At 38.5% G+C, this 12,207-nt stretch overlaps 1 protein-coding gene across 1 annotated transcript; it reads right to left on the bottom strand.

The window, feature by feature from the left end:
• Window positions 1–9,034: 9,034 nt before the first annotated feature.
• Window positions 9,035–9,304, bottom strand: LOC126073636 (late cornified envelope protein 2A-like). Its single transcript, XM_049880521.1, has one exon. The coding sequence runs from the start codon at window positions 9,302–9,304 to the stop codon at window positions 9,035–9,037; it is 270 nt and encodes an 89-aa protein (XP_049736478.1).
• Window positions 9,305–12,207: the final 2,903 nt, after the last annotated feature.

Here is a 12,207-nt window from a genome sequence, read left to right as displayed (position 1 = left end):
ATAAAAGATGTAAAATATTCAACAAAGAAGTGCTACAAACCCCATACAGGATAAACCCCAAAAGAAACTCATCAAGGAGTATTATAGTCAAACTTGTCAAAACCAAAGAAAAATTCTGGGACCAGCAAAGAGAAAACGAGCTTTCACCTATAAAGGAGAACCAGTAAGACTAAGTAAGCTCTGATTTCTCAGCAGAAATCACGTTGGCAAGAAGACAATGGAATGACATATACAAAACCCTACAAGAAAAAGATTTGCCAACCAAAAATTTCATATCTAGCAAAATTGTTTCTCAAATATGTCAATGAAACGAGGACAATTCCATATAAAGAGAATTTAAGAGAATTTCTAAAAACTAGAGAAACCTTACAAGAAATATTAAAGGGAGTTGTTCAGATAGTGAGCCAACATCAGACAACCTGAAATTAAGACAATGTTATATCACCCAGATACCAACAAGACAAAGAATTCAAAATAAATAAATAAATAAACCTACAAGACAGAAAACAGGGAGCCAGAGATAGCAATCCCTAAACAATGACAACTTCAAAATAAGAAAGGGGGAACAAATGGTGTAACTACAGAACTTCCACATGGAGAGGAAATCAAGGCAATATCAAGATACAACAGGACCATTTTAAACCTAGGACTATAAAGGTAAATTTCAAGGTAACCACAAAAAAAGTAAAAAACCTACTCTCCAAAATAAAAAAGAAGAAAATCATAAAGACTCAATAAACACAAAATCAACAACAAAGGAAATGAAGAGAAAATCCATAAAAAAAAAAGACCTCAATACAAAAAAGTAAGCTGAACAAAGAAACCATCAACATCACACACACACACACACACAAAAAGATGGGAGTAGATTCATACCTATTGATCAACACACTGACGTTAAATGCAACAGTGAAGAGACAGAGTAACAGAATGGATTAAAAATTTAAAAAATAACCCATCAGTATCCTGCCTACAGGAGACACACTTTAGAAAAAAAGGCATAATTAGGTTAAAATCAAAGGATGGAAAAAAATATGTCAAGCAAATGGCAACCAAGAGAAAGCAGGAGTGGCAATAACAACCTCTGATAAAATAGACTTAAAGTCAAAATCCAATATAAGAGACAAAGAAGAACATAATTTAATGACTAAAGGGTCAATCAACCAAGAGGAAATAAACATAATAAATATTTACACACCGAATTCGGCTGGGTTCTTTAGAAAAGGGAAACCCATGAAATTTATATATGCATTTCATGGGTTAGATATATATATAGATATATATAGGGATAGATATATATACAGATATATATATATCTATTCCTTCATATATATCTATATATATGTATATATATATGGAGGGATTTTTTTTTTTTTAGAGATTTATCTTAAGGAAATGGCCCACACTGCTGTAGAATCCGGCAAATCCCAAGTCCATGGGTCAGATGTCAGGCTGGTTGCTTCCCTGACTCAGGTAGCTACAGGGGCTGAGAAAACCAAGATCAGTAGGTCGGATGGTAGGCACACAGGCTGCTGAGACTGATGAAGCCAAGATTCTCATGTAAGACAGAAGACTGCTGGCTCACAGACTCTGCAGGTCAACAAATCCTGAGATCAGCAGGCAATACAGCAGGCCACTGGCTCATGTCTCAAGAACAAGAGGTCAGATGATGACAAGCCAGATGCCGGATCCAGAGTGAGCAAAAGCCAATGAGCTTTCTCAGAATATCCATATATATTGGATGTAAAGCACACCCCAAGTAAACTCCCCTCACAACAGACTGGCTGATCACATTAGACCACATCACAGAGTTGATACATTACATCACAAAATAGAGGATAGCTATATCATTCCATATCTTGCAAATTACATGATTATATAACTGCAAACCACTGAGGATCATGGCCAAGCTAACTTGACACAGAACCATCACACTCACTCAACAACAGAGATCAAAAATACATAAAACAAACTCTAACAGTATGAAAAGAGAAACAGACAATTCCACAATAATAGTAGGAGAATTTAACACACCACTTTTGATGAGGGACAGAACAACTAGAAACTCAACAAAGATACAGAAGCTCGGAACATCACAATCAGTCAACCTGGCCTCATACACATATGTAGGACACTCCACCCAACAGCAGCACAGACACATTCCCCTCCAACACACATAGATCATTCTCCAGAATAGACCATATTTTAGGCCAAAAAGCAAGCCTCAAAAATTCAAAAATACACAAATAATACAGATAACAGTGCTATAAAACCAGAAATTGATAACAGGAAGATCAAGGAAAAAAAAAATCAAATACGTGGAAACTGAATTACACTTTTTTTAAAAAACCACTGGTAACAGAAAAAATTAAAAATGAAATAAAAAATTGCTAGAATCAACAAAAATGAAAACACAACATAATAAAACCTTTGGGACACAACAAAAGCAGTGCTCAGAGGTCAATTTAGAGCAATAAATACACATATCAAAAAAGAAGAAAGGAACAAAGTTAATACCTTAATCCTACAACTCAAACAAATAGAAGAAAAGAGCAACAAAAAAGCTCATATCTGCCAGAAGAAAGGAAATAAAAAAGATTAGAGTAGAAATAAATGGATCAGAAAATAGCAAAAGAATCAACAAGAGTAGAAGTTGGTTCCTTGAAAAGAACAATAAAATTGACAAACTGCTGGCCAAATTGACAAAAAAAAACAAAACCCAGTGCCATAGAGTCGATTCCAACTCGTAACAACCCTTTAGGACAAAAGAAAACTGCCCCATAGAGTTTCCAAGGAGCACCTGGCGGATTCGAACTGCTGACTCTTTTGTAGCAGCCGTAGCACTTAACCACTACGCCACCAGGGTTTCCAAAAACAAGAAGATACAAATAACCAAATAAGAAATGAGACGGATGACATTATGACAGAACCAACTGAAATAAAAAGAATCATAACAGAATATTATGAAAAATTATACCCCAACAAATATGAAAACCTACAAGAAATGGAAAAGTGTCTAGAAACACATTACCTACCCAAACTAACACAAACTGGTAGAGGTAGAAAATCTAAACAAGCCCATAACAAGAAAAGAGATTTCAGTGGTAATAACCCCTGACCCCCTCCTTCCCCCACAAAAAAAATTCTGGCCCAGAGAACTTCACTGGAGAATTCTACCAAACAGTCACAGAACAGTTGACACCAATACTATGCAAACTATTCCAAAACATAGAACAGGACAATACTGCCAAATTCACTCTATGAAGCCAGCATAATCCTGATACCAAAACCAGGCAAAGATGGAAATAAGTACAAAATTATAGGCCAATATCCCTCAAGAATGTAAATGCAAAAATTCTCAGGAAAATTCTAACCAATAGAATTCAACAGCATATCAAAAATAAATAATAAATAACACATCATGACCAAATGGGATTCATACCAGCTATGCAAAGATGGTTCAACATTAGAAAGTCAATCAATTTTAATCCACCACATAAAAAAAATGAGCAAGAATCACATGATCATCTAAATCAATGCAGAAAAGGCATTTTCTGCATTGAAAAGTCCAATGCCTCTTCTTGATAAAAACTCTCAGCAAAATAAGGCTAGAAAGGAAATTTCTCAACATAATTAAGAACATATGTACAAAACTGAAGGGGAAAACAGGCTTTCCAAAGCCAAGCATGACTGTACATGACTGCTCTCACGCTTTCGCTTTGCTGCCATTTAACTTAGTTCAGTGCTGCTTTCCAAGCCACTGTTATGTGACCTCGCTGAGGCAGTCATATATAACACTCTGGCATGTACCCACTTTTGTCTTTGATCACCATAAAACCTCTGCCCCTTTCTGCTGGGCCTGGAGATCCACTTAGATCCTACTGCCACCAGGGACCAACTTGTGCGTAAGTCTCCCTAATAAAACTCCTTTGCCACCACACTGGAGTTGCCTGCCTCTTTCTTCAGTCTCTCAGCACCTTATTTTTGGAGACAAATTTCTAGGCACTGGCCCATGCCTGGACAAAAATCAACAGCCAACCTTATGCTCAATGGACAGAGACTAAAAGCATTCTCCTTGGCAGCAGGAACCAGACAAGGATGTACTCTATCACCATTCTTATTCAACATTATACGGAAAGTACTAGCTAGAGCAATAAGGCAAAAAAGGGAAATAAAGGGCAGGCAAATTGGTAAGGAAGAAGTAAAACTATCATAGATAATATAATCATAATCATATACATATAGAAAATCTCAGAGACTCCATATGAAGGATACTGGAACTAATAGAAGAATTCCAGTCTTTGGTTAGCAGATCAGCTGAGAGCTTTAACCATTTTCAACACTCAGGGACTCCGTACGAAGTCACCAATAAATATTTACTGAATAGATAAATAAAATAATGCAAGCATTTTTCCTTGAGAGTATAGAAAGAGCATTTTTAGAAAGCAGCTGATATGGAAATTAGAGATGAACTTACAATAAGTTGTCTACGCTGCTATGTCTGGTGACGGGATGATGTTTATGATAGTGGTGAGCAAACCTCTTGGTCAATCTCTGTCTATCCTTGCTTCCATACCTGTTGCCATCACCTGAACATGTGTCAGTGGTAAAGGTGTTGTTTATTGACAGTCATAGTTTTGGCAGTTTCACCCTCTCCCTTCTCTTTTTCCCTCCCTTGAAAAAAAAAATTTTTAATTTTTTTCACCTTACATTACCTGAATAAGATGTCAGAGTTTATGTATCTATTCTCTTAATGTTGGGCATTCAAACTATTACCGAATATTCCTTAATTATAAATTTTGCTGTAGACCTGTTTTTATGGATGTCCTTGTATGTATATACAAGCAGTTGACTAGTAAACATACCAAGAAATTAAACCATCAGGACAAACAGCATGGCAATTTTCATTATTATAGTAATGAGAAATTTACCTCCATGATGATCACAAACAACACTCCCACCATAATCTATACAAATATCTCTTTCCCAAACTTAGTCAACAGTTTATATTATAAAACTTAAAATAAAAATTTTGCCAAATTGAAAGGCAAAAATGATACCGAATTGTTTATTAACTGCAGCTCTCTAAATACCTATGAGGTTTAGCATCTCATTTTATATTTATTTGCTATATGGATTTTTTCTAATGTACAAGGCCTGTCCATACACTTCTTCATTTTTCTTGGAATTATTTTTCTTTTTATATGAATTTATGTAGTTGTTTCTGTATTCTGGAGTTATTCCGTTGTCTATTTATGTGTATTGGAAATGTTTCTCTCAATGTATTGCTCAGGTTTCACCCTTTTAAAAGGTAACATGGCCATTACAATCACACTGATTAGCCATTTACTTTTTGGCTTTGAGTGTGTCTTGTTTTAAAAACAAGAAACCCTGACTCTATTAGCACTCAGACCACATTCTCGCCAAGGTCGAGGCAACCACTGATATACTTTCTGCCTCTATAGATTGGCCTATTCTAGACATTTCATATAAATGGAGTCATATAATATGTGGTCTTTTGTAATTGACATCTTTCACATAAAACAGTTTTCAAGGTTCGTCCATGTTATAGTAATATCGCTACTTCATTTTTTTTATCACTAGGTAACATTAAATTGTATGAATATACCACATTCTTTTATCCATTCATTAGTTCATGGGCATTTGGATTGTTACTAGTTTTCAGCTGTTATGAATAACGCTGCTATGATTGTTCACGAACAAATTTTTGAGTGTGTGTATATGTCTTTATTTCTCTTGGAGGCATAACTAGGAGTGGAAGTGCTGAGTAATATGGTACCTCTTTTTTTTTTCTTTACCACTTTTAAGAAACTGTGAAAATGTTTCCCAAGGTGAATGTGTCATTTTAAATACCCACCAGCAATGTATGAGGGTTCCAATTTCCCCACATCCTTGTCAACTCTCGTTGTTGTATGTCTTTTTAATTATAGCCATCCTAGCAGGTATGAATGATATTGCCCTGTGGATTTTATTTGCATTTCCCTGATGACTAATGATGTTGTGTTCCTTTTCATGGGCAATTGGCCACTTGTATACCTTCTTTGAAGAAATGTCTATTCAGATCTTTTGCCTATTTTTTAACTCGGTAATTTGTCTTTTTACCATTGAGTTGCAAGTATTCTTCATATATTCTGGATAAAATCCCTTACCAGATATATGATTTTCAAGTTTTTTTTTTTTTTTTTCATTCTGCAGATGCTCTTTTCACTTTCTTGATAGTGTCTTCTGAGGCACAAAGTTTTAAATTTTGATGAAGTCTAATTTGTCAATTTTTCCTTTTGTCACTTGTGAATTTGGTGCCATAGCTAAGAAACTATTTCTTAACCCAAGAAAACAAAGATTCATACCTGTGTTTTCTTCTAGGAGTTTAATAGTTTTGGGCTCTTCTGTTCAGGTTTATGGACCAAATTGAGTTAATTTTTCTGTAGGATGTGAGAAAAGAGTTCAACTTAATTCTTTTGTATGTGGTTATCCACTTGTCCCAGCACCATTTGTTGAAAAGACTGTTCTTTGTTTCATATAATTGTCTTAACACCTTTCTCAAAAATCAATTAATTATAAATGTAAGGATTTATTTCTGGACTCTCAATTTTATTTCATTAATCTCTATGTCTGTTCTTATGAGCCCTGGAGACCCAGTGCCTAAAAGCTTGGCTGCTAACCAAAAGAAGGGCTGCTCGAATCCACTAGCCCCTCCTTGGAAACCCTGTAGGGTAGTTCTAGTCTGTCCCATGAGGTGCCTGTGTATTGGAATCTATTTGATGCCAACAGGTTCTATTCTTATGCAATATCACAGTCTGATTACTGAAGCTTGATAGTAAGAGTTGAGATCAAGAAGCATGAGACCTCCAGCTTTGTTCTTTTTCAAGAATGTTTTGGCTATTCTAGGTCCCTTGCATTTCTTTCCATTCGAATTTTATTATTTTTTTTCATTTTTAGCAATTTAACAAGTTAATGGAAAATATGTATACAAGTTCAAACGGCCAAAAGTGTCATGTTATTCCTGATGTAGAACAAGACTGGATATCTACTAGATATCAAGATTTACTATTTAGCTCTATTAAGTATAGCAATGTGATATCAGAGCTGGAGTAGACAAATAGAAAAATGGAACAGAATAGAATGCCTAGAGATAGATATAGCAAAATTTGTGCCCTTGACATACGGCATAGGTGATAGTTCAGAAAAGTAATGACAGGATAAAATGTAAATATACGATTCTGGGGCAATTAGGTATGAATTAATTAAGTTAATAACAATTAACAAGTTGTTGCTGGTTGCACTTGAGTCGATTTTGGCCAATGGGAACCCCATGTGTGCAAAGTAGAACTGCTTCACAGGGTTTTCATGGCTGTGACCTTCTGAAGCAGATCTCCAGGCCAGTCTTCTGAGGTACCTCTGGCTGGGTTTGAACCAACAACTTTTCAGCTAATAGTAAAGTGCTTAACTACTTGTACTACCCAAGTACTCCCAATATTGCTACTACGGAATTTCAAATTAAATTAACAACGACATTACAAAATGCATTACAAAGTTATAATTACAAAAAGCAACAAGGAAAAAGCCCTCAGCATTACAGGGAAGGAATTAGAGTGGGAATCTACAGAGATGTAAGTTGGTAGCCACTGCTCTCATCCAGAGAAGAGGATGGGAAGCCTTGTTTACAGAGCCTGGTCTCATCAGGTCTTGCTCCAATCTGAGTCCATCATTTCCCACATAGAGGCCTCTCAGCCTGGCTGATAGACTATGATTCCTTATGTCCCCTCATGGTGTCCTTACCTCCCTTCAAACCTCCCCCTCCAGTCACAGAGTTTCAAACATCAGAGCAAGCTGCTTCTGTGCCCTAAGATTCTGAGTGACTGAGCTGAGAAGATGTGAATTTAAGGAAGGCCAGCCCCAGTCTGGAATGCTGGGTTATGAAGCTCATTTTGAAGATGCATGACAGCATTGTTTCCATTAATTATGCCTGTCATCTACCAGGCCTGAGTCTCAGCAGGTGAGCCAGGTGGCAAGAATCAAAATGTGTGTTGGTCCACTCTCCAGTTTCACACCATGTGACCCTCAGACCACTCTACATCTCGCTGAGCAAGTGGGATTGGGTAGATGCATACTTGGATTCTTCTCAAGTTTTACATTGTTTAAATATTTATTTAACAGCTGTTCAGAGGAGAGGCTGGAGCATGAATAACTAAGCAGGCTTACCTTCCCTGGCAAGCAGGTAAGGGGCAATGTGTCGACACTTAAGCTTGCCCATAACTAGTTGCCATTGAGTCAATTCCCACTCATGGCAACCCCATGAATTTCAGAGCAGAGCTGTGCCCCATAGAGTTTTCAGTGGATGATCTTTCAGAAGTAGATCAGGATTTTAATTCTATGCAAGACATTTTTTTAAATCAAATGAAAAGAGTTCTGCTAAATACACCTTTGACCATTTACTTAGAATTCCAAAGTATTTTCAGATTTTGTTAAATCATGGCACACAGAGAAAATGAAAATAATTTTCAGAGTGGTGGGATAAGCTGGCCAGGAGGCTCACAGCCAAAAGTGCTCATCTCTGGGGCTCCCAGACCCTTCCAATAACCACCTGGGCCAAGAAGATGGAGTGTGCAGAGATAATTCCATTGCAAAGCTCTAGTACAAAATTGTTCTTAGATAATTGTATGCTTGGCAACTGTTTCTAGCTTATCTCTTTGTTAGGCTCTACTCTTACCAAAGCACCATAAGCCTGTTGCTGGAGGTACGGACTTTAGGGACTTGGAAAGAATGAAAGAATCAACAAAGACCAGGATATCTTGAGAATATACAATAGGAGCTTTACTGTTGTATGAAGTAAAGGAGGAAGAGACGATCAGGATCCAGGATGCACTTGGGACACTAGAACACACAGAGCTCTTTCATAAGATCCTCTGACACATGAACAGGAGAAGAGAGAGCAGGAGAAGCATCACCCTAGGGTAGATCCATGCCTTGAGGTTGCTTCATAAGTGTTTCTCTATGATGCCCAAGGTCTGAGTCAGCAGCAACCTCCAGAGTCAGAGCAGCAGCCAGAACCCCCAGAGGGCTCACACTCACAGCAGTCAGGGCTCTGGTGCCTGTGCCGGTGGAAGAGATGAGGCCTGTGGTGGTGGCTCAGGCAGCAGCTGCCAGCCCCAGAGCTAACACTGCAGCAGGGAGAGACTGGAGGGCACTTTGGGGGACACTTTGGGGGGCACTTGGGCGTGGGACACTTGGGGGGGCATTTGGGAAGGGGCTGACACTGTTGCTGGCTCTGCTGGCAGGACATCTTAGCAGGACTTTTCAACCTGAAAATTAACAATGAAACTATTTAGATTTCTAAAGCAAGAATGATAATTTGATCTCTTTTAAAATTAAACCATATGGTGATTGTCAAGGACATCTAGCATATACACATCAGTAGGGAAAAGAAAAAACTGAAATCTTTCCCCTGAATAAAATATGCAGTCTCAACAATCAGACATAGTAAGGAGCTTCTCATTCTTGTATACAATAAGTAGCCAGTATTTCTTATCCTTCCTAAGCCTGCAGAAAGCATTCACATACTGATATACCCATTCTATAATGCCCCTGACCAAATTGAGGGTTCCACACATGTCTGAGGTGAGGACAGATTTCTGCAGACTTGGTTCAGGCTGAGTCTTCTTCTGCTCAGCATATCACAGAATCAAGGCAGGACCCTCTTTCCTCAGTCCCCGCTCCCTCCATATCCCTCTGCCTGTCCTCCACCTCCCAGCTGTCAGCTATTCCCTTGTCCTCTCAGAGCCCCTTGGGGCTCTCACTCACACTCACCCTGGTCACAGACAGGAGCACAGAAATGTCCCTGGGGAGTTTGAGTAGATGAGGTTCTGCAGCCACACATGGCTTTTATATGGGTTCCCTGAGCTTGGCTATTGCACAACCAGAACACCTGCTAAGTCATTCTTGACATTCCCCTTCCTCCCTGTCCCTGCCTTCCCAGAAGGCTTTCAGAGCTCCCAGGATGACCTCCGTGGCTAGAGTTTAGAGAGGCTTTGGCCGTTTACAACCTGTCACAGGCCAGGTCTCAGAGGAGCTGCCTGGGATTTCCCAAAAAGCCTGAGCCTAGACAAAGGCTTAGGGGGTGACCTCTGAGGAAACTGAGGTCCACACCACAATGTCTTTGTAGAAGTGTTTTACTCCATCTTCCTCCCATCCCCAAGAATGATCTTCCAAGTCCTGCTTCCACAGTCAGGCTGATTTCTATGGAACATAGAACCAGGGAACGTCTCCTTCCGAAGACATGCTCCTTCCCCACCCCACCTCCTTGACCTCCTGATCCCAGGTCCTTGTGTAGTCCTCAGGTCTTTGCTGACAGTGTTATTAGACGGATCAAGGTGGTTGTCTCAGCTTTTTTTATTTTTATTTTTCAATGGCAATAATTGTGACTAAACCCCTTCACTTACAAAAATCAAATGCATATTTTGTTACAAGGCAATTTTTAAAAGACAATCATGACAGTCAATTTTATGTGTCAGCTTAGCTAGGCTATAGTGCCCAGTTGTTTTGTCAAGCACTAGTCTAGATGTTGCTGTGGAGAAATTTTATAGATGTGATTAACATTTATAATCAATTGACCCCAAGTAATGAAGATTACCCTCAATAATATGGGCGGGCCTCATCCAGTCAGCTGAAGGCCTTAAGAGCAAGAACTGAGGCTCCCTGGAGAGGAGGAATTCTGCCTCAAGACTGTAACATAGTTTTCCTCCCAACATTTCCAGCCTGCTGCCCTTTCTAAGGGTTTTGGACTTACCAGCTTTTACACTTGTGTGAGCCAGTTCTTTAAAATAAATTTCTCTTGATAGATAGATAGGTAGGTAGGTAGGAAGGTAGGTAAGTCGGTCCGTCGGTCAGTCAGCAGGTAGTAAGTGAGTAAGTAGGTAGATAGATAGGTCTCCCATTTGTTTCTCTGAGAACCCTGACTAATAAAGCAATATTCTACCAAATGGCATTCAGGAAATCAGGGTTTAAGCTATAACTCTGCCGTTTATGAGCTCAGGTACCTCAAGATACTCATTTAGACAATATAAGCTCTCAACTGTAAACAGGCAGGGTAGTACCTTCTTCACTGAATTTTTGGGCACAAACAAGTTTCTTGATGAACATCAATTTTTAAAGAAAGTGTGCTAAATCCAAACACTTTATCTGGTCAGTGTGTGAGACAGAGAGATGGAAAATATTCAGTTGTTGTCCTCAGAAACTTTATTTAAAAAATATTATTAGGCTAGTGAAAATTCCCCAGGAAAATGACATTATGCCTTCAGGATTCTGAGAAATAAAATTATTTCTAGCCAGAAGATGATGAGAGTTAAATGGTTTATTTAATCTTGTTATTGAATGAGAGGGTAGTCAAATTTGGATAAGGCTCATTCAACCATTAATTGATTAATTTTATTCATGCATCAAACATTTACCATGAAGTAATGTATGGCATGAACTGGGAATACACCTTGGAAAAAGAGAGACAAACTCCTCCTTCACATATCCAGTTTAGCAGATGAGAACATATCACGTTTAAATGTGTATCTGACTAAGATATGGCCTATCTTAAATTTGTTCATTATCTAGTCTCATATATAGTCCCCTACTCTGAGGGTTTTCAGATAAAATGTGAAAAATTTTGATTTGTGAACATACACTATTAATTATAAAAATGCTGTTTGAACTCCTACCAAGTGTTAGGTGAATGTTCTGCCCAAAACACTTAGGTTTATAGAGGTGAACTTGTGTGTTGCAACCTCCAGGCACTCACAGTCCAGTGGGCATTCTGAAGACTACTGTGAAAACCTGTATGCATAAAAGAAGATGAGGTTTAGGGACTGGGATTATCTGAGCCACCTTTTCCCAGTGGGATTCTTGGAACACTGGTTCATCTGACAATGCCTTCAGTGATGTCATTCTAGGGTTCCTCATTCTGTTAGGCAGAGATGATAGCAACAATGAAGGAACAGAATGAGAAAGCTGTGCCTTTATGCTTGGATGTGAGTACACAATAGGTAGAGATGCATTTTTGCATGCCCATGCACAAGTTCAGAAATGTAGATGAGGGGTTGGATAGAAGGCTACAAAGCTGAAGGGGACCCCATCCCCAGAAAGCCAGTATCAGGAGGTTAAAAGTCCTTCTGTATATCCTTTTGTGATCTAATATAAACA

Source organism: Elephas maximus, chromosome 3 (assembly GCF_024166365.1).
Source record: "Elephas maximus indicus isolate mEleMax1 chromosome 3, mEleMax1 primary haplotype, whole genome shotgun sequence".
Classification (NCBI taxonomy): domain Eukaryota; kingdom Metazoa; phylum Chordata; class Mammalia; order Proboscidea; family Elephantidae; genus Elephas; species Elephas maximus.
This window is presented reverse-complemented; position numbering and strand designations above follow the sequence as displayed.

Excerpts from the sequence above, each read along its gene's own strand:
- LOC126073636 (XM_049880521.1), bottom strand. The coding sequence starts at position 9,304 with ATGTCCTGCCAGCAGAGCCAGCAACAGTGTCAGCCCCTTCCCAAATGC.